Source organism: Excalfactoria chinensis, chromosome 1, assembly GCF_039878825.1.
Source record: "Excalfactoria chinensis isolate bCotChi1 chromosome 1, bCotChi1.hap2, whole genome shotgun sequence".
NCBI classification, from domain to species: Eukaryota; Metazoa; Chordata; class Aves; order Galliformes; family Phasianidae; genus Excalfactoria; species Excalfactoria chinensis.
The window spans coordinates 135,505,783-135,529,690 of NC_092825.1; the positions used below are offsets into that span (position 1 = coordinate 135,505,783).

Here is a 23,908-nt window from a genome sequence, read left to right on the forward strand (position 1 = left end):
ATGAGTTAACTGTAAGTATTTAATTTCATACAACCATGGTTAACTTCTACAAGTCTGTGAAAACCTGAGGCATTCCTCCTCAATAAGAACACAGCACTGAGGCACTGGTGTGACATCGAAGGTCACTGGTTTGAGATACAGCCACCAGGAAGTGTAAAGAGAGCCAAAGTCGATCAAGCACTCACCCAGGTCTTCACAGAAACTGCTTTGATGGGCTAGAAGAATGGATTAGGAAACCTATTAAGAGTAGCAACAAAGAACTAGGCCAGATTGAGACCACCCAAAAAGCAGCAAAGACTCTGAGAGCAGGGAGTGGTATTAGGAAAAACAATCTGGCATTTGGATAGTCAAAATCTTCAGACTGGGGCTGGAAAACACTGCTTGTGCAAAAAAAGATGGAGGAAAAGTCAAGACAACACCTGTAAACCTGAAAGACAGGTCCAGAAATTACATGCTTGTCTTAAGAGATAGCTAAATTGAGTACAGGTTGAATAACTTTATCTTAAAATATTCTGAGTACCTTTGTGAGACACAGACAAAACAAAGTAAAATCTGTATCTACTGTATTATTTAAATGAATTATATTGCAAGAACTTCATCTCACACCTTCTTGTGTGATGTATTTCTTTGAAACTACCAATGGAGAAATAATGATCTCTAATCTGAATAATATCTGCAAATAGAATATCTTCTAACCTGCATGTAAGTGTAGCAGATACAAATTCTGAGCAATTAGAATTTTCTTATTTACAAAACAGAATCCCGCAGAGCTCATACACAAAAGCATGAAGATGGAGAAGGGACAGATGACAACTATCCTGCCCATCCAATTAAAAAACGTTCTTCTAATTGTAACTTTCCAAATCAGTAGACTATTTAATAAAACTTGGGATGGTTCTGACAGTGTGATTTCTTAATTAATGCAGTGAAGTCTAATTCTGAAAGAATTATGTTTTCATTTATCAGAATATTTTCATACAAAACGCACATTTCTGTTAAGTCTAATTCTGCCAGTCTACAGAAAAAATATATATATTTGGTAGATCTCCTGTCAATCTGCTGAGTTACATGAAAGTCCTTCAAGTACTAAAATACACCAAAGAACAACACAAAAACAAAGCACAAAAATCAGATTAAAATGTTGTTGAGATTGAAAGCATTCTTAACTTCCAAGATTTCATTTATATTGTTACTATTTTACCACTACTCTTTGCAAGTAAATGTCATGGACTGCAAGACGCTGCTGTGATATTTATCTGCTATTAACTGGAGATTCTGGTCAAACAAAGGAAGGAAATACTGAGACCAATTTTCTTGTTTACATAGCTGTATTGATTTCATTAGACTTATGTCAGTGGAAAATATAAAAAATATAAAAATATATAAAAAATAGCCATAGTATTAGCTTTTATTAAAACATCTTTTATCCCCAGCAGTAAAGAGGAGAGACAGGATCCACTTCTAAATCTAATGAAGTATATAACTTGGGTTTGGTAATATTGCCAGTTTCATCTTCAGTCGTTTCTAGTGTGTCTGTGCATCACACAGAAGGCTCATAGGAATACTTTAAATCTTGAGTGTAAAACTATTTTTTAATGTGACACAGAAATGTATGCCACAGTTAAGCCTCTCTGTTTATCAGAGAACACATACAAAGGAAAGTGATTAAAAAAATAAATAATGCCAACGATACACTCCCATATTTTTCCTCTATGCTTCAATTCATTAAGCAGTCCTGGGGGAAAATGGTGCAGTGGGAAATGCTTCAGTCTCTCTGTGTACGGTGGACCAAGAAATGTGAAAGGTATATTTTGGAAAAAGGTACACTGCATCTTGAGCTTATGAAGGAACAGGTTGCTCAGAGTGATTTGTTCAGGATAGTTCTCAGATGGATTTTCACTTACAGAAGCAGGAAAGACAGATGTTAAAGAGTTCTCCAGAGCATGCCAGGCTTATGGTGTTAAATAAGGGCTGGGCTAAATGAGATTGTACTGTTACTGTTGCTGTTGTTGTTTAGAAAAAGGATTTTCACAAATCAACTCAGATTCAACTGCATGTGAACACACATAAACGGGGAGCAGCTGTATTCAATCACATTTGCTCCTATATTATCCATTCCCATTAGAGAAACTGCCCTTTTGAAGATGATGGACAATTTTCTTTCAGCAATAGCTGTCACTTGGATCTGTTCCTAAGCTCAAACTGGGAGTTATGCTGCATTACACTGGCTGTGTTCATGATGAGGATCATCTGTGGCTTGAAACAGAAGTGAGAGCAAAAATAATTCATTCAAAAGATGATCACTGGAAGTTCCAGTCTTACAACAATATTCCAGCAAAGCACTTCAACACCACCTTATGATTTTAAATACATTTATTATTAGTGTTTATCTGCTTTCCACATAATTTACCTGGCTACAAAACAACAGACAAAAAAGCCAATTACTTTTGCAGTACTAACTTCTACAGTTCTGTAAGAAGGCCTCAGCGTTATCTCTGAAAATCAGACCATAGTTGTACAACTCATTCATTGCTGCTATTCTTTCCAGTTTAAAAGCTGCTGGAATAACTTTGCCCCCACAAACACAGTGCTGTGACCAGTTACTCCAGATACAACATCGGCTGCTGCATGTGGCTGCCAGGGCAATAGCAGGTTGACTGCAACATTTTCCACCTCATAAAATTATTACTCAGTGCACTAATTTCCAGATGAGTGTCAGAGTTGGCGCTCCCAGCCACTTTCCCCATAAAGAGACCCAGGTATTCCTCTGAAGACTCTGGCTGCCACTTTTCAAGTCATTGATGAGAAAATACCTTGGCTTTTGTCAGTGGTGCTTATCAGTTGGACATATCAAAGGATTAAGCGTGTCTGAGTAGCTTTAGAAATTGCTTTTCAAGAAGGAGACAGGTGCAAACTTTTGAAGCTTTATTATTTCTTATATGAAAATCCGATCATATGGCTGCTTGAGTTGGTGTTTCAGCCCACTCTCTATGTAACACCTTCAGAATCTCTGTCTGCTAATTAGAACCTACTCCCTTAACAGAAAAGGAAGTTTGGAAATAACCTTTGAAAATATTGTTTAAAGAACATTGTTTTCACTCTGTACTCACACTTAAAGCAGAGGAGTGCAGAAAAAACATACCTCTGGATATAGATATGTGTTTTCAGATGTGGAACTGTTACTATGGGCAGAAATTGCAAGTTGTTTGGGCTGAAATAAATCCCCTCTTTCTAGTGTGAGTAAAAGCTGAAAGAAACAAAAGGTCTACAGTCCAGTAGTAGAAGCAATGGATGGTTTGCAAAACCACCTGCTAGTAATAGAATTTTAAATAAGCACAGAAAGAGTTACCAAGCAAGTCAATTCTTTTATAAAGGTTGTCATACTTACTAAAACAATCTACTGCCAAAGCAGGTTAAGATCGTTAATACACTCTTCTGTAACAGTAAGTACACCATTTATTATCTATCACCCACCTACTTCATATTAATGGAAATGGAACGCATATGTTCATGAAAGTGTCTAGGCTTAAATATCAGCTAGCTTTAAGCCCCTTTGCTATAGGCAGGGTCACCAGCTGCTAGATCAGGCTGCCCAGGATCTCAGCCATTCCCCCTTGTCCTGTCACTATCAGACGGTGTAAAAAGTTGGTGTTCCTCTTTCTTGTAAGCTCCCACTGAGTAGTGGAATGTTGCAATGAGATCTCCCTGGAGTCTTCTCCAAACTAAACAGGCCCAACTCCCTCAACCTTTCTTCACAGAAGAGATGCTCTATCTCTTTGATCATCTTCATGGCCCTCCCCTAGACCTTCTCCAACAACTCCACCTCCACCTCTATATACTGGGGTTCCCAAGCTTGCACACAGTACTCCAGAGGGGGATTCACAAGCACAGAAGCATAGAAGGGAACAATAATCCCCATCACACTGCAAGCCTGATGCTGTCCAGGATATTGTTGGCTTTCCGGGCTGCAAGTGTAATCTGCTTTGAAATCTCTGTCTGACCTTTCTCTTCATTCCTCATTTGTCACTGGTATGAATGTACACATTACAGTTGGAACTAAAACAATTGCAGGCAAATCCAAGGCTGCTTGAATTTACCTATCTTGAACATCAGCACCATAAAGCTGTGGACAATAAAGGCTTTGCAAGTTCTTTGAATTCCATTCACAATTTCAGTCTGGAAGGGGAAAAATTGTTTATCAAAACCTAATAACTATGGAAAAAACAAAGCTAATCAATTAGTTGTGAGCACAGAAGACCCCTTTCCTTTTGCTGGACTATTTTCTGCTGCCACAGGGTCCTGTCTGACCCCTGATCTTATTAGACATGAGCAGTGAAAGCTCTGGTGTTCCAGCTGGTACGTTCCATATCCTTTCTCTAAGAACACCTAGAGTGTTCCCACTAAATTAGTCACGGAAGTTTATGCATAGTTTACTTTCTCTACCTTTGTTAATCACGGGCATATTTAAAACAACAGCAACAACAACAAAAACTAAAATATTTGTAAAAATCCAGTAAAACTGAATTTCCTCTGTTCTTTCAAATCAAAGGCAAACAGTTGTCAAGCAACAAGAAACCAAAGGCAAGCAGGTGTCAAGCAATAGGAATTCATGCCACATTCTATTTTCCTTTGCACACAACACATTCTCCAGTTACACTAAGAAAGCCCTAGGCAATATGAAACTGAGGTCAAAACTACTATTTGCAAATAAACAGCAACAAATACACGCCCTGCCCTGAATAATGTATTAATGTTTTGAGATTTCGTTTTAGTGGTGTGCATTCTTCTTACTTCTATCTCCTCCTTTGAAAACCAGCAACAAATGGCAAAATACAAATGCCACTAGCACTGCAAAGAGAATTACAGTACTGGGATTTAACTCTTCTTTGCACTCCTAACATACAGCAGGCCTCCGGTGGCGCAGCGGTAGAATTCCCGTTTGCAACACCAGGGGGCCCGGGTTCGAATCCCCCCCTGTGGAGCAGGGGGTAGAAGTGCCGCTCTGCTACACAGAGGGCTCGAATCCCGGGAGTTGGACTCGATGATCTCTAAGGTCCCTTCCAACTCGCACGATACTATGATACTATGATACTATGAAAAAGGCCACCGAGGAGGAGAGGGGATCCAATTAATCACTCTCTTCTTTGTTTCTAACTCCTTGAAAATATCACCTATTACATAACCCATTTTAATAAGATAAAAGAGAAAAAACTGATCACAGTTCTTTCCAAAGCATCTGGAAACCTCTTGGAAGGGATACAGGGCAAAGAAGTCCCAAGCAAGGGAGAGTAAAAGAACAGGGAGAGACATTGTATCTACTTTTCTTCATTACTTATGAAATAATTTATTTTCTATCGCTTACATATCGCTTGCAATAAGAAAAAAACGACTGATAAAGAGACGGAAGTCTATTTTCAGGCCTTCCATCTTCAGAATAAGGGTTTCCCACATTTGGTTCAGAAAGTAGATCTGACCCAGAAAGCATCTTTGAAGAACTGCATATTGAGCAGCTAAGTATTTTGTTTAGCTTGGGACAGGAGATGGAAATGAAAGTGTGTCTGGACTGATGGGCAGGGAAACACCAAGATAACTATCTTTGGCACTAGTGACAGACAACTCTGTCTGTCCAACTCTGAATATGAACATCACTAGTGATTACACATCAACCACTTCAAAAAGTCATCACTCTGGCAGGATGAAAAGTAACTCACTTGAAATAACATTCAACTCAAATGTCATGGCTCTCTAGAGGAATATTCAATTAGTGTCTCAAAGTTCTGCATGTGATCCCACTCAGCTCCAATTGTTATTATACTTATCAGGACAGACTACCATGAAATAGTGTAGTATAAAATAGTGTAGTATACGTAACATTAATGGGGGAGGGGGAGAGGGGGGGCGGGGGGAGAGAGGTGAGAAGGAAGGAAGGAAGGAAGGAAGGAAGGAAGGAAGGAAGGAAGGAAGGAAGGAAGGAAGGAAGGAAGGAAGGAAGGAAGGAAGGAAGGAAGGAAGGAAGGAAGGAAGGAAGGAAGGAAGGAAGGAAGGAAGGAAGGAAGGAAGGAAGGAAGGAAGGAAGGAAGGAAGGAAGGAAGGAAGGAAGGAAGGAAGGAAGGAAGGAAGGAAGGAAGGAAGGAAGGAAGGAAGGAAGGAAGGAAGGAAGGAAGAGAACAGAAATGCAGTGAGACATCATGGTTATTCACCTAGAAGAAATATAATTTCATCACTGAGTCATAAAAATTTGCTCTAAAATTCAAAGAAAGAAAGGCATTCCATACATAGGAAATCAGCTTGGTGGCTTAACATAAGAAACGTTGGAAGATACTGTTCAATGAATTGTCCTTCATTGTCAACATATAATTTTCATTTCTGATGGAATATTCTAAATTGTTGCTGCCTGGGGAGGGTGGCAGGGCCCCCACCTGCGTGAGATGTGAGCAGGTGGACGAGCTGCTAAGCCTGGTGGTGGAACTCAGGGAGGAAGTGCAGCGGCTAAGGGCCACCAGAGAACGTGGGAGTAAGAAGCAGGGTGAGGAGTATGGAAAAAACACCAGGAAGGTGGTGGACCCCCTGCCCTACCACAGGAGGACAATCCCTACCACTGAGGAGGGCTGGCAGAGAATTCCAACTCGCCGTCGTGGGTATCCCCCCTGCCTGCCTGCCCCGTGTCCACCACTCTCCCTGAGCAATAGGTTTCAGGCACTGGAAATCAATCAGGAGGTGAGTGGAGAGAGGGTGGAGGAACTACCTAAAAGGGAACCCCCTAAGCTGAGTAGGTCCTCGGATGGTGATGATGGTAGTACTCCTCAGTTGGTGGTGCCCCCCAAGTCCATCCATTCCTCACCCACCATTAGAACATCACCATCAAAGAAAAAACGACGGGTCATCGTTATTGGTGACTCTGCGCTGAAGGGAGCAGAAGGGCCAATATGTCGGCCAGACCCTCTACATAGAGAGGTCTGCTGCCTCCCGGGTGCCCGGGTTAAGGATGTAAGGATGAAGCTTCCTTCTCTAGTCCACCCCTCTGACTACTATCCCCTATTAATGTTCCAAGTTGGTAGTGATGAGGTAGGCAGAACTTCCATGAGGACTCTGAAAAAGGATTTCAGAGCTTTGGGGCGACAGGTAAAGGGTTCGGGAGCACAAGTTGTGTTCAACTCTATCCCACCTGCTTCAGGGAAGAATGAGGGATTCAATATAATGGGCCAACAGATCAATACCTGGCTCCGAGCTTGGTGTGCCCGGCAGGGGTTTGGGTTTTTTGACCTTGGGTTCCACCGGTCAAAAGGGATCTTAAGGAGAGAATTGGGTAGGTTCATCCAGAGGGCTTTAAACTAGTTATGAAGGGGGGTGGGGCAGTAGCTGGGGTCACCAAAATGGAAACTGCATGCAATGTCCCTGTGCTTGCAGGAGAGGGGTATGCTTCTAAACCCCTAAGGTCTTGGCCCTTGGTGAAGGAGGAGGATGACTTGCCTCCTTGTAGGAAAAACACGAGGGCTGGTGTTAAGCTGGTGGCTGTGGAAACGCCTAATAGTAGTCACAAGGCTATTAGGGCTGCTGCTGATCGCAAGGAGGCCAAGCTCAGGTGCCTTTATGCTAATGCACGCAGCATGGGTAATAAACAAGAGGAGCTGGAGGCCATTGTTTGTTCAGAAAATTTTGATATAGTTGCCGTCACTGAAACGTGGTGGAATGACTCCCACACATGGAGTGCAGTGATTGAGGGCTACCAACTTTTTAAAAAAAATAGGCTAGGTAGGAAAGGTGGTGGTGTAGCTCTCTATGTTAAAAAAGATTGTGAATGCGTGGAAATCAATAATGATGATGACAGGGTTGAAAGCTTATGGATCAGAATAAAAACCAAGGCCAACAATACCGATGTTATTGTGGGAGTTTGCTACAGGCCACCTACCCAGGATGATGAGGTGGATGAGATGCTTTATAGGCAATTGGGGGAGGTCTCAAGGTCACTCCCCCTCATTCTGGTGGGGGATTTCAACTTCCCAGACATCTGCTGGGATTACAATACAGCAGACAGGGAACAGTCTCGGAGGTTCCTAGAGTGTGTGGGAGATAACTTCCTGACACAGTTGGTGAAGGAGCCGACGAGGGGAAACAAAACTCTGGACCTGCTGTTTGTTAACAGAGATGGTCTGGTGAGGGATGTAAAGGTTGGAGGCCGTCTGGGACAAAGTGATCATGAAATGCTAGATTTCTCGATCCTTGTCGAACCGCGGAGGGGAGTCAGCAGAACTGCCACCTTGGACTTCCGGAGGGCGGACTTCAACCTCCTCAGGACTATGGTTGAGAGGGCCCCCTGGGGAGTATCTTTGGAGAGTGTGGGAGCCCAGGAAGGTTGGGAATACTTTAAGGAAATTGTCCTAAAGGCGCAGGAGCTGACTGTCCCAAAATCGCGAAAGATGAGCCGACGGGTGAGGAGGCCGGGCTGGCTGACCAGAGACCTTTGGCTTGATCTAAAGAACAAAAAGAGAGTTTACGGTCTCTGGAAGAATGGGGGAGCTACTTATGAGGATTACAGGTTTGTAGTGAGGCTGTGCAGGGAGAAAATTAGGAAGGCCAAGGCGCAGCTAGAACTGAGCTTGGCTTCTAAGGTTAAGGAGAATAGTAAATGTTTTTATAAACACATCAATACCAAGAGGAAGGCTAAGGAAAATCCCCATCCCTTGTTGGATTCTGAGGGCAACTTGGTCACTGAGGATCGGGACAAGGCTGAGGTACTTAATACCTTCTTTGCCTCGGTCTTCAATAGTTATGCTTGTAACTCCCTGGGAACGCAGCCCCCTACACTGGTAGACGGGAAGGGGGAACCAAAAGAGCCTTGCGTGATCCGTGATGAGATGGTCCTGGATCTACTTAGAAAGCTGAATGTTTATAAGTCCATGGGGCCGGATGGGTTGCACCCTAGAGTTCTGAGGGAGTTGGCGGATGTGGTTGCCAAACCACTGTCCATAATTTTTCAGCAGTCTTGGCTGACTGGGGATGTCCCGGTGGATTGGAGACTGGCAAATGTGACGCCTATCTTCAAAAAGGGCCGGAAAGATGATCCTGGCAGCTACAGGCCCATCAGTCTCACCTCGGTGCCTGGGAAGGTTATGGAAAGGATAATCTCAGGTATCATCATGGACGAACTAAAGGTCAGCCATGGGATCGGGCCTAGTCAGCATGGGTTTATGAATGGTAGATCCTGCCTGACTAACCTGATTTCATTCTATGACAAGGTGACCCGCTTAGTAGATGAGGGAAAGGCTGTCGACGTGGTCTACCTGGACTTCAGTAAGGCCTTTGACACTGTCCCCCATAACATTCTGGTAGAGAAGCTGGCTGCCCGTGGTTTGGATGGGTGCACGCTCCGCTGGGTGAAGAACTGGTTGGATGGCTGGGCCCAGAGAGTTGTGGTCAATGGAGTGGAATCCAGTTGGCGGCCGGTCACAAGTGGCGTCCCCCAGGGCTCGGTGCTTGGGCCGCTTCTGTTTAACATCTTCATTGATGATTTGGATGAGGGGATTGAGTGCACCCTCAGTAAGTTCGCAGACGACACTAAGCTGGGAGGGAGTGTTGATCTGCCTGAGGGGAGAAGGGCACTACAGAGAGACCTGGATAGACTTGATCGATGGGCCAAGGTTAATGGAATGAGTTTCAACAGGGCCAAGTGTCGGGTCCTGCATTTTGGTCATAACAACCCCAGGCAATCCTACAGGCTTGGGGAGGTGTGGCTGGAAAGCTCCCAGACGGAAAGGGACCTTGGTGTGCTGATGGACAGTCGGCTGAATATGAGCCAGCAGTGTGCCCAGGTGGCCAAGAAGGCCAATGGCATCCTGGCTTGTATCAGGAATGGTGTGGTGAGCAGGACTAAGGAAGTCATCCTGCCCCTGTACTCAGCATTGGTGAGGCCTCACCTCGAGTACTGTGTCCAGTTTTGGGCACCTCAGCACAAGAAGGACATGGAGGTACTGGAGCAGGTCCAGAGAAGGGCAACGAGGCTTGTTAAGGGCTTGGAGAATCAGCCCTATGAGGAGAGACTAAGGAAGCTGGGGCTGTTTAGTCTGAGGAAGAGGAGGCTGAGGGGAGACCTTATTGCTGTCTTCCAGTACCTGAAAGGTTCTTACAGTGAGAGTGGGGCAGGTCTATTCTCACTACTGACTTGTGACAGGACGAGGGGAAATGGCCTCAAGTTGCGCCAGGGCAAGTTTAGGTTGGATATTAGAAAGAACTTCTTTACAGAAAGGGTGGTTAGGTACTGGAATGGGCTCCCCAAGGAGGTGGTTGAATCGCCATCCCTGGATGTGTTTAAGAGCCGCTTGGATGTGGTACTCAGGGATATGACTTAGAAGAGGTTTGTTGTTGTGGTATTGTTTTGTGGTTGTTTTTTAAGAGATAGGCTACTGGTTAGGCTGCGGTTGGACTTGATGATCTTCAAGGTCTTTTCCAACCTGAGTAATTCTATGATTCTATGATTCTATGAAATTTGCCTAAGAAGAGTGGTGACTAATAGACAAGACTTGACTGGATGTTAAAGTGGTACATTCACATAATGAATTATTGTAATAACCTTCTCAGTGCAGATTTTGTTGTCAGAATACTCAGACAAGATTGTGAAATTCTCCATATGTGGCATACACATAGAAGCTGGTGTAATAAAATCAAAATACTAGCCATATTTTTCTGTTGTGCTAAATAACAAGACCACAGAATTGAAAGGCAAATAAAGGAAGTCACATTAGTCTTTGAGGATCAATATCTACTGATGCTCAACACAAGAAAGGGCAGTATTCCTGCAAATTTGATAACAGAGTATTTCTGCAAGGGACAAAGGGGATGTTAGTCACACCTTGCATGGATAACCCTCTTGCCAGTTACAGTAGACCAGACCAGGAGTGGATAGTCTGGAATACAATTTCCACTGACCAGATCCATACTATGCATATCAGCCCCCCCAAAAAGTTGTCTAGGATCTGCTCACCTGAAGTTCTAGTCAACTCTAATGTACAGCAAAGTTAGCTCTACTACTGACAAGAAATACAAGTCAATCAAAAAACCTCAGCTATTTCCCTCTCCATAGATGGGTACTGATTTTTTTTAGTTTAGTTAGGATTTTAGTTATTTAACATGCAGTGGTGATGCTGCTTCAGTATTCCAACTAGAAGTGACAACTACAAAAATTGCTTTTTGGAAAAATCATTTATCACTTAACATTTGCATTTTTAAACTGATACACAAAGTGCTTTACAAAATATCATTAGAAATCTCTTGGGTTTGTTTATCCTGTCAGCACCTCTTTCCATCAAAGCACTAGCAAAACTTTCAGCTGCTGTTCATGACATTAACAGGAGCATAACAACCGAATTTGCAGTAAACTATTAAAATTGGAGGAGCTTTCAGTTTAACTGTGTAACTGCCCCAAGAAACAATACCAAGCATATTGAGATCACACCACTGATCAGAAAATTCACCTTTGGGGCAGCAAAACACTGTCATGAACAGCAGTCCTCAGATATTTCTGGTGTAGCTGGATTTATAGTGCTGACTAGAGAGTCCATAAATCAGTTTCTCCATAAAGTCATAGGTGCCAAAGATAAATATTTTTCTTATAAACCCATTCTTGATCTTCTCATATTAGTATTGGACTTCTTAGCTACATTGTTGCTAAAATAAGTTGCTCTTTTTTTCCTACAGAATTTGCCAAACCCACTGCTGGAATGCATCTGTATTATCCTCTTACTAGCAGAATTCCTGTAACATTCCCATTGACCTAATTGCAGTTTTTGGCCTGAAAAGATGACACGTTTGTGTGAATCTGGTAAAGCTGTTTAAGCAGGGACACTAGAAATGAAGTGCCCGTGTGGCCCCTTTCATCAAGATCCAGACTGAATCCCCTTAGGAATGTGATGGCATTTCTTCTTGCTTTTCTCTAAAATCCTATTCTAAGCTGCTTTAAAAAAAGAAAAAGCAAGAAAGCAAGAAAGCAAGCAAGCAAGCAAGAAAGAAAGAAACCCTCCAAAATCTGACAGAAATAGCCCTAAAACTTAAGTAAAGACAGCTGGAAAGATGAAAGAGTGATAATGTTTAGATGCAAACCAGGCGATACACTCCAGCAAATGGCAGAGGCTACATTCTGTCCCAAAAATGTATGTCATTTAATCTGCTATTAAAGGAAAAAGTGTTAGTGGAGAAATCTCAGAAACCACAAGACAATTACATTGTTTTAAGGCTCTGTTTGGACATCATTATCTCTACTTTGAGAAAAACTGTTTCGGTATTTGTACCACTCTGCATGATACATGTTACAGCAAATATTCTTCCTTTTAGTAGAAAAAAAACCAAACAAACAAACAAACAAACAAACAAAAAAAAAACATTACAGGACACAACTGGTTGTTTAGCAATAATTTAAAGCCTTGATAGATACTGCACACCACTAGTAGGTGAGAAGTTCAAATGCAGCAGTGTTACACGAATAAAGCATAGTCCTGCATTCTGTGTTAGATTCAAAACACAGTTTATAGTCTCCACACCAACGTGACTCGTACACTTGCTGCTAAAAAGTGGGCAAAGTCCCATCTTATGGCAGAGGCATTTCCTTTGACTTGTGACATTTAATGTCCTCCAATGTGCCAAAACCCTGCATCTCAGTGTTATGAGGCTGTCAAAAAAATAATTAATGGTTAAAAATTAAAGATTCTAAATTATGGTTGGACTTATGGTTGGATGTTCTCGAAGATCTTTTCCAACCTAATGATTCTATGATCTTGTGGTACTGTAAGATGCATAGCTGGCTGTGTCTCTGCTATATCTACATTCTGTGTTTCCAACATATTTCTGGACTTCACATAAATTCTTAATTTTCTAAAGCTCCAGTCACCACAGTAGATTCCTTACCTGCACAGACCTTCCCATCGTAGATCTCACACACCCAATCCTGGCACTCACACAGGGGCCCATAGTATTTGCCAGCCTCTGTCACTTGGCAGACGCAGACCCCGCAGTCACACCTGCCCCTGCCACTGCACACTGGGCCCCCTGGGACGCGGCACCGGAGCTCAGCCTCAGCACGGGGCAGAAGGCATAAAACAGGGCTGCCCAAGGAGCTCCTGAGGAGGACAGACAAGAGAAGAAGCTGTGGTCAGAGCCAGGTGCTACTGAATAAACCACCCTGCTGCCACAGTTTCAACCATTCCCCACAACATCATCTTTAATGCCACAGCTTTGTTTATGGTTCCAAACTACCATTTTCCTGAAATGACTTGATTTTAATCCCTTTTATCAAAAATATCCTTGTTATCTACAGGAATGCTTATACTGTATATTAATTATCATGTTAAACTGCATTAGGATCATCTCATTCACACCTACCTGCATTCATATCTGCACATATATGTACCACACATGTATAATCTGATTATCTGTTATGAAGCATTTTGGTCTGGATTATTCCAAAAGCTTTACAAAAGATAGAATTTCTAAACAGCAAAACCAAAACACAGAATATCAAAAAGCAATTTATCATTGATTCTATTAGAGATATATTTGTGAAAGTAATCATTTTGCAGGTTGTCAGAGATAGAGGATCTATGCTTTCATTAGAACAGAAAACAGCAGTCATTATCGATTTCCATTTACAAATTCAGTGGCTGTGATTTTTTAAATTCAGGAGAAAACACATGCAAGATCTGCATATTTGCTGTTTCACCATGCAGTAATGTCATGCAGTGGAGATCAGAACTTTCAGGATATACACAAGGATAATCAGGTGCTGCCTTACCAGGATCAGGATTGTAAAAAACAGAAAAAAAGAACAAGGCCAAGTGACAAGTGCCAAAAGTGGGTGTTCACCATGATAGGGAATTCTGAGGACTGAGGCTGGTAGTATCCACACTCCTTGGAAACTAGATATTACAGGCTTAGGATAGAAGAGATGCTGACTATAAGCATAGGCAGGTGCTGGCCCCGATGGAGGCAAAGACCTAAAGGAAAATAATGCTCATTGTGCTGCCACATTGAGGCAGCTGAGCACACACAGTTTGTGGTCATGTTCCCACTCTACTCAGAAGCAGAATTTGAAGGTTTGGGCATAAAACAGCCATCCCTGTCCAACTTTTCCCTTTTTAATGCATGAAAGTTCTCCATCTCAGACACAAAATACCTCACACCTGCACACCACTCTGCTTTCTCCACATTCAGACCTCCATCAAGCATCCCCAGTGCACTTACCTCAGGGCTGAGGGGGCGGCGGGCCGCAGACTGGGCAGGGAGCCCACTGACACCGTCAGCAGCATCAGTCCCAGCAGCCCCCATGCATGCATTGTGCCGGCTGTGCTCCTGCTGCTTCCCTTGGTTAGATGGACAGACAACGGATGGACAGACAGAGCCGCTGGGTGTGTGTGGAGCTGTGAGCTGGACAAGCCCAGCTCCAGGGCTGCTCCCCCCACACTGCAGTGGCGGTGATTAGCTGCCTGGGAGCGGGATTTGGGCAGCACTCTGGGAGGGAGGCCGGTGCCAAACCCTGAAGTTTACAGTCTAGGCAGGGAAGTAATTAGAAACAGTTGCGCAGCCAGATGGTTTATTTTGATGTTTTAAAAGTGGCCCGCACACAGATGTGAGCAAACTGTCTCAGTCTCAAAAGTGCAGGCACTGTAAATATTCAAGGTATGCATATCCCCACGTCCTTTGATGGATGGTTGTTTGGGATGTGCCCTGGAAGGCAGCAGAGAAAGCTGTATGGCAGAGTGGTTGGGACTGATGCTCCCCTGCAGCCCTAGGTTGAGCAGCTGTGCAGCAGATCCAGGTCATATGCTGGCACCAGGCTGGGTGAGCACCACTGTATAATATATCAGTAGCGAGCTGATGCCTAGCATCCCAACACACATAGCACAGTGCTTCAGTGCACCAGCAGTGAAGTTTAGAAGTGGCTTAAAACTAACCTAAAAGAAGGGAGATACATACCAAATGAGTGAAATTTGGCAGGAATAACCATGTGCATTTCTGTGAAAGTGTTGTGAACAGAGGGTTCAAAATGTCTCTCCTGTTAGGAGAGGTCAAGAGCCAGGACTGCCTGGCCATGGACCTGGGCACCCTGCTCTGGGTGAAGGTAGGTCCAGAGCTCCCTGCCTGCCTCAGCCACCCTGTGAGCCTGTGGGTTGTCCTGGGGAATTGCTGACTGTCTGATACATACCTGTGATGGAAAGCTCTTAAGAAAGAAAACAAACTTCCACTACATAAGATAGTACAGCATTGTTGTCCTTACCTAGACATTCACATGGGCAGTTTTAAAGGAGATAGTTCGTAGAAGATTTAATTGGTTTCAGGGGATGTTTTGTAGGCCAAATTCTTCAGTAGCGTTCACAAAAACAAACAACTTTGTTCTCATGTTACATATCTGGAATAGCATGGATTATATTGTTCTAGAAAACTTCAAAATAATGTTAAAAATCTTACAGATGCTGCCTTTTCCAGAAGTGTAATATTGAACTCAAGTGCACACTTCCCAGGATTCCTGCTAACATCAGTAGTTCTGCCAGAGATCTTTCTGTGAACAATAAGTCAGTCAATTGACTTGGCTCTATTGGTCTTACAGATGCCAAAGAGCATTTTTAAGTCCAGTTTGGGCCCTATACAGTTCAATTCAGAATCATACCCTTTCAAGTTGAAATATGCACTTTCAATGAAACACAAAAGAATAGTCAGGAAGAAAATCTGTTCTGTCACAACATACAAGGGCTGCTCCAAAAGTAATGCCTCCTATTTTATTCTGTTGGCCCACAGTGTCAGGGGAAGGTGGTGCTATGGCAGTAGAGGTTGAACTGTCCTAACAATACTCCATTACATTTTGTTGCTGTGTGACAAATGGCAGCAGAGAAGCAATCTGACAGAATGGCACCCAACATGGAAGTTCATGTGAAGCAAAGATGCAGAACTAAATTCTTCCACCAAAAAAAAACAAAAACAAAAACAAAAAAAAAAAAACACAAAAAACACCTCTTGACATTCATCAATATTCATCAATATTTGGTGAGCATATATGGAGACCGAACAGTAGATGCCAGCACAGTGAGAAAGTGGGTGGTGCATTTCAGCAGTGACAACCACAATGTGAAGAACAAGACACATTCCAGAGAGCAATGCACAGCTGTTACACCACGAAATGAAGAGTGTCTTAATCAGTTTATCAGTGTTTTTTAGTGAGAATTTGCTCTATCTTTCAGTGTTATTATGCTTTTTATCTGTTGCAGTTCTTACAGAAATAAATAGGAGACATTACTTTTGAAGCAACACATTTACATTCTTATTCCCTAGAGATATTAAACTACATTTGATTCCAATGGGCCATTAAAGCATAAGAATTTTGCCTTTTTTTTTAACATGGTACCTTGAAGTTGTGGAGTCTACAACTTTGCTACCTACATGTAGTGCACATCATTTTGTCCCGTAGCAAGGCTATTTAGAAGGAAAAACAATTTACAGTCCTGTATCTAGCTGCTGCATGTTGTACACTAAATTTCTAACAGTTTTTCTGTCCTTTGTTATTTTCAATTGCAAAATTTTCTCACACAACCAGTAAAAATCTGATATAAAGTCTGACCTACAGGTTTCTTCCAAATGCACTAAGCTCTTGCATTTGACTTTGATGGATCTAGTGAAAAGCTAAGCAAATTGGCAGGCCTTTACTTTTGACATTCCTTGCACGCTGAAGTCCACACTTAATAAAGTAATGTGTTCTATACGGTTGTTTTTCCAATTTATTTGAAGTGTCATTATCAATAAATAATGATAATAAAAAATCTTAAGACCTCTAAGTTAAAAAAGGCAGCAGTTTTAAGAACAGTCTAATTGTCAGAAATTGTACTGCTAGAAGTCTGGAGTTTTAGTCAAATAATAGAAAGCTCTGCATTTTAAACAATAGTAATTCCCTTTTGGCACTAAATTTATCTTTAATCCACACACTAAAATGTTGCCATCTGTTCATCCTTCTCCTTTTTTCCTGTACAGACTGGTGGTGATATGTGTCTGCAAAATGTTTGAGCAGTCTGCAAACTACAACTTCATATGTATGAGGAGAAAACATCTGTCATGATATGCTGACCTTATTGCATCATTATTTTTTATATATTTACATTTGTATGTGTTTTAAGTAATGCATACATTTTGACTGTGAACCTTCTGAATTTTGAGAAGACATAGTTACACAGTTCAAAAGAGGACTATTTCAAATGCGCACGCAGAGCTTAAGTTTGTTAGTTGTTTCCATACGTACAATATAATATCTCAATGCCTCTTTACTGTCTCTTACCCTTTGCTTGGGTCTATTATTTGTTTATCCATAGAATCATGGAATCATACAATCACCAAGGTTGGAAAAGGCCCACAAGATCACCCAGTCCACCGTCCACCCATCACCAATAGTCCTCACTAAACCATGCCCCTCAACACAACATCCAAACATTCCTTGATCACCTCCAGGGTTGGTGACTCCACCACCACCTTGGGCAGCCCATTTCACTGCCTGACCACACTTTCAGAGAAGTAATATTTCCTAATGTCCAGCCTGAATCTCCCCTTATGCAGCTTGAAGCCATTCCCTCTAGTCCTATCACTAGCTATGCAAGAGAAGAGGCTGATCCCCAGCTCACTACAACCCCTTCAGGTAGTTGTAGAGAGCAATGAGGTCTCCTCTGAGCCAACTCTTCTCCAGACTGAACAATCCCAGCTCCTTCAGCCACTCCTCATAAGGCCTGTGCTCCAAAGCTGAGAATGTTTGTATGCATGCACACATACTTATGCATACAGACTAAAAGGTTTACTATCAATTTAACAAGATATGGTCTTTTTCTAGATGAGAATCTGACAACAGTCTTGAGGACTGTTCATTACTTTTCAGCCACTCCTGGACATAATCATAAAAAGCTTTGTTCTCCACTAGATAACGTACACCAACACAATGTAGTGCTCATAAAATGTCACTCTTTCTTCATATTGGAGTTTCAGACTGAGTCTTCAGACCTGTAGGAGCATGGTAGATATACACTTAATGTGTTGCTATGTCATCACCTGCAGAGGTGGTAGAGAAGCAGAGAAGAGAAATTCAACACAATGCCAAGAAGGAGGAGGAAATGGAGCACATTACCAATATTGAACGCCTTCTGATAAGTTGGCAATAGATTTAAGTAACACTTGTCAGACAAGAAATGTCTTCACATAAAGATGTGGAATCAAGAAAATTGATTCTGCTAAACACCCTACATCTGAACCTTAGCTTAAATACATCCTTATTAGTGTTCTCATTACAAGTTTGCAGGATTTTGTGAGGATTTGGTGAGAGACTGGGATAAGACTTTCTCCTGCAATTTTATTTACCAGGAGAAGAACAAGTAGTGAAATATCCTGTCCAAACTAGTGATGGCTATTTTGTGGTTTCATAGCCTTCTGAACTGCCCTGGGCAGCTAGCTTTAGGCAACTCTGCTTTGAGCAGGAGTTTGGACCAAATGACCTTCAAAAGTCCCTTCCAACCTCAACCATTCTGTGATAATGTGAATCTGATTACATACCATGCTGCTAAACCAGATTTGATTTGGTGCAGGGAAGCCAATGGACTCTTCTAACTCTTTTATTATGGCCTCATTGTGGCCAGCTTAATTTTCCCATCTCTTTAATTAAGGCATTAGGTTTTCAAAACAAAATTCCATGCTATTTTTAAGGACTTTTTTTATATAAAACAAAACACAGAAAATCTACTGAAGAGCCTAAGCTTCAAAATACAACTGGAGACCAACAAAACTTGTCAAATAATCTTCTGGGTTTCCATGGAGCCCAATATAGTAACACCACCAGTTTTGTATGAAGAGAAATTGCAGAGACATTCACTTCACTTTTCTGAAATTAAACAGAAGTTGAAAACAATAGAACTTATTATTTTTCTATAAAACCTGGAATGAAGAGGCTTGAAAGCTCCTGCATCACTTCTGTCATAGACACACAATCACCAAACTAGCTGTCTCTAAAGATCTAACTTGTAACAAGCTGTTTCAACACCTGAAGACCAAAACACTTGACAGAGGTAAGTCAAATCTATCTAAACTAAACAGTTTGGAAATGCACACAACTGCTGAGATTCATCACTGTGCTAACCATTGGCAGCAGAGCTATACAGAGCACAAAACCTTGTATTCTTTTTGCTGACATGACATGGAATCTGGGACAGCTGATGTATCACACAGGGAATAGAAATAGCTTTTGGAGTTATAGGATCAAGGTTAGAACAAGATTAAAGCTGAGCTGGCCTGAATGTAGCTGGCCTGGATAGTAGTGAATATAAGCTATCCAAACAGTTCACAGGCCAACATTAATCAAGAGGTTATTGTTTTATACCCTAGTGTAAAGCCTTAGCTTACACTTTTAGGTCTCAGTCAAAACTTTAAATAGTAGGTAGGTTTTTTGTTTGTTTAGTATTTACTAATCAATCCCCCCAACAGCAATACTACCCTTCCTTTACAAAGGCCTTAAGGCAGCATGAGATTTTTAGGCACAAGCTTCCAAGGTGGCTCAGAATGCCAGAAATAACAGTATGTTTTTAAAAACATACTATCATGTTCTTAACCATTTAGCACTAAGTTCAGAAAGAGAGTCAAGTTCTGGTAATATCCATGCTAACAGTATTGTTGAAGAGGCCAAGAAAGGACATAAATGGGCATGACATTTTTCAACATAAAACCTCAATCCATCAAAATGAGCTTTATTTTTCAAAGGGACAACTCTACTTGCAGTCTGGGAATTTCAACAAATCTAAAATAGTAACGAATACAATGACAAACATTGAATGTCTATGATTTTTATATGTTTTTAACTAGTTACAAGAGTGAAATGAAAGATCATTCTTATCTCTATAAGTGAGGATTTGTTCCCAGTGACAGCACATTTCAAAAATGAACATTGCTGACTTTTTAGAGGCACAAAAGCATTAATTCAGGTTTAATGTCCAAGTTGAACATACTTACACCAGATTTTCCAGGCCACAGCAACCCCTCTCTTATAGTTTCAGTACTCTGTCCTTCATCGGTCCTGCTGCTTGTTATTGAATCAAAAATGAAGACAGAAATAGAGGGTGGTGATGGTTATTGCCCCTATTACTATTTTTTAATTTTAATGCCTCCATTTTTTAAAGGTAGCACACATACAAACACATTTAGTTTTAGATTTTGGACCCTGATTAATGTCTGGAAATTTAAAAAGCTTACTCCATGTCCTTTATTCCAGTTCTTCAGTGTTGACACTACTCACAGAACAGCAATTTTGCAATCCATCCCCATCAGAATCTCATGAATACTAACCCACCTTCTCTTGCACTCATCAGTCTGAAGCTGCTCCATGACAATTTTTGTTATGGTCATATGCTTCCAAGTGAAGGCATTTCTCATCCTGAGCCATACCAAGCTGGCAGCTGGAAGAACACTGGGCGGTTGGACCAGTTTCAGTCAGTCAGAGTCCTGTCACTGTGATGCTGCTCTGCATGTGCTGAGCAGAACTTCAGATTCCTGAAGAGTATTGTGCTCACAGCCATTAAGATGACTAAGGGTTTTGGATGCCTTGGGGCCAGACAGCAACTTTTTGACTCTTTTCCCATGCCTAAATGATTAAATCTTCTTTTGGGTCTTAGTTTAATTCTGACTTTCTAAATGATATTTTATGACCTTTTTTAAAAGCTCGACCATCATTCCAAAATGAATATTTCATGAATTCTTTTACTCATTACAGAATAACTAAAATCAGATCAAGCAGTGAGTTCTTTTCTAAGTGGTTAATCAAATTCCAACAATAGCATTTCCATTAAGCTCAGCTCTATGGGATGTTTTAAGATTTTTTTCCCATTTTCTTCAGCTTCTTAATAGACATATATGGATGGCGAGAACAAGAAAGGTATAAATAAAGCTCAAATACATTCAGAATGTAAGTTCATAATTTCATTATTAATAATGTGCCTCTTTCTATTCTCAGCTACACAAAATGCATATACTGCTATGGAAGCACGTATTTATATGTATATTAACAAAGAAGAGAGTAGCAATTGAGTTCTGTAAAACAGAAGAGTTGGTGCTTAGAATAAGAGCTTTCCCTTCTTAACTGTTGATCTTTCGCACCGAGAATGGGGAAGATGAGATGCTTTGGTACAACCTAGAAACCCACAACTAATTTTTATCTATGTAGATGCTTCAGCTAATTTCTTTCAAAAAAATAAAAAATAAAAAAATAAAAAAATATTAAAAAATCGGCCTAACAAACAAAAATGCAAGCCTTGAGATCTATTAAATTTCTGCTGAGAAACACACACAACAAAGTTTTGCACTCACTCTTTTTCTTCAGGACCTACTGAGCGAGCAGGACTAAAAGCATGATTTGCAATCACCTTTTATGATGGAAGTTCTTAATGTGTTCACAGATCATGTTACAGAAAGTAAAGTGATAGGAAAATGTGAGAATTCTGCTCTTGAATTCTTACTATCAGTCTTTTGGAATCATTTATGGTTTGCTTTTATTTGAAAGTTTCCTCATGGCCAGTTTCAATCACACGCTGAAGCTTGAGGAGTTATTAAAATTTGTTCTTCTATTCTAGGTTTAGAGAGAGGAAAGGTAAATTGTTATGGAGATACATCTTTCCTTTTGTCTTATTTTACATTATAAAGTTCCACTTACCACCCAGATTCAGTCCTTGTCTGTCTGTTTTTGTCTTGCTCAATGGGAATTTTCTAGTACAGAATAAAACCAAACTATAGCCTTAAACGTAAAACAACTGATACTTGTTGCAAAATTATATCAGCCATTGTACAAATATATGTTTTCCACTTTATATGCATATACATGATATGCACAACTTCAGTTCTAAAGTGTTCATAATTGCTCTGCCTGTGGCAATCATCAATGTAAATTTGTGATGAAACGCCAAATCAAGAAATAGCTTTTCCTGGCAAATAATAGATAACAGTTACCTCCACAGCTCTTCACAACTCTTATGACAGGACAAGGATAAATGGTTCCAAACTAAATGAAGGGAGATTTAGATTGGATATAAGGAAAAAGTTTTTTACAATAAAGGTACTGAAAAATTGGAACAGGTTGCTAAGAGTTGTGATGGGTGCTTGATTCATGGAGACATTTAAGGAGGGGCCTCCGAGCAGCCTTTTCTACCAGTATATATCCCTGTTCATTGCTGGAGGGGTTAGATTAATTGAGCTTTAAGGATCCCTTCCAACTCAAACAATTCTATGATCCTATGATTCTATAAATGAAAGACACTACCCTTGCTCACAGGAAGCACACCAAAGCATCAAGGGTTAAATCATTTTACCAGCTGTATTACCACCTGATGCAGGTCACGTTCACGGACAGACAGTGGAAGAGAATGCAATCCTGTACTGTAGTACTGGTCTGACTCTGTTAGTAGCCTGCAGTTCACAGAAGCTGCACAGGGGAAGGGATGGCAAAATCTAACAGGTACCAAATATCATAGGAGGTAAAAGCAGAAGTGTGAAATAAGTTACAGAAGATGTGAATACACTAGAGCTTAGGTTCATTTTCTGGACAACCAAGATGGTTCAGCAGACTGACCAGACCAGATGGTGTTCTGAGATCCTAACTAAACCAAACTGTTATATCACATATTATTTTTTACTGGCCAGTATATCCACTGAAAAGCAGTCATACAAAATCACACCGACTTTGCATATGCTCGTTTCTTTTGCTTAGATGTAGCTTTAAAGTTTCGCTCTGCAACTGTCAATTCTCATTCAAGAGATGCTATCCTCAACAGAATAACACTGCCTAAAAGCTTAGTCTGACTACTAGAATATAATTGAGGGGAAAAATGATTAAAATGCTAAGAGAACTACTTGTAAACACATTTATTTCTAAACTGATTTGCTTACTTTTTTCCTCTTCATTTTCTGTTTTATTATTATTTTTTTTCTGTATCAGCTGGTCGTTTACTGTTAGAGACACTAGTTCTGCAAACACTATAATTAGGTACTCAAATTCACTGGAACTGCTAATGCTGTTAAGGCAGGAGACACAAGCACTGACAGAACTGCATCCATAAACCTCAGGCCAGTTCCCTGACAGTCTTATTAGCTTTTTGTTGTAACATTCACATAGATACAATCTAACAGAACCTAATGCAACTTTTGCCCTACATTTCCCTTCTGTTTTCTGCAGTGTTTTGCAAAGGGTTTCGTTTTTCAAATCCTATTCCACATCTTTAATGCTATCACAGCAACTGCATTTGCAGGATTATCTCTTTGATTTTGCTAATTTTACAGGCTCAGAAGGCTACCAACTGGAATCATTTAAAGCGTAATTTATTCAAATTCACTTATATTATTATTATTATTATTATTATTATTCTCACAAGAAGATAAAAATACAGACTGGATTGTGGTGACTTCAGTGACACAGGTAGTTTTCTAAGTATTTCTTTAAGGTATTCCTTTACAACAGGTGATATCGGGCTCTCCCTCCATTCATTCACTCGTAGCTATTTTAGGTCTCAGTGAGCCGACACACTCACTCCCAAGAGCACCGTACACGCTCAGACTGATGCTGGGGGCATAGGAGAGGCACTGGCAGTGACAGCTGCCTCAGATGTGCCAACCCCAGGATGCGCTCCCAGGGCTGCGTTCTGCTTTCTCGCTGCGTGATGGTTCTGCGTGAAGTCATCGGCGGCCTCAGCTCACCCTGCGGCTCCCAAACCACTTCACCCCGCGCCTCATAAACCCGGAGGATTCAGAACCTAGGGTGGATTTTACTTATTTAGTTAGTTATTTATTTGGCCTGGCTGTGCATATGTTGTGCGGGGTTAGCCCGGTCCCTTCCTCGGACGCTCCTCGGGGCCCGCAGGCCGCCCCACCCGCC

General features: G+C 41.3%; 1 protein-coding gene across 1 annotated transcript in view; it reads right to left on the reverse strand.

The window, feature by feature from the left end:
• ITGBL1 (integrin subunit beta like 1) overlaps positions 1-14,441 on the reverse strand; it is a 125,616-nt gene extending 111,175 nt beyond the window's left edge. The window contains exons 1-2 of the mRNA XM_072352982.1: positions 14,227-14,441; positions 12,895-13,106 (exon numbers count right to left, since the gene is read on the reverse strand). Of these exons, the coding sequence (XP_072209083.1) occupies positions 12,895-13,106; positions 14,227-14,318 (304 nt within the window). The 5' untranslated portion in view covers positions 14,319-14,441. The remainder of the gene's footprint in view (positions 1-12,894; positions 13,107-14,226) is intronic.
• Between the last annotated feature and the right edge of the window lie 9,467 nt (positions 14,442-23,908).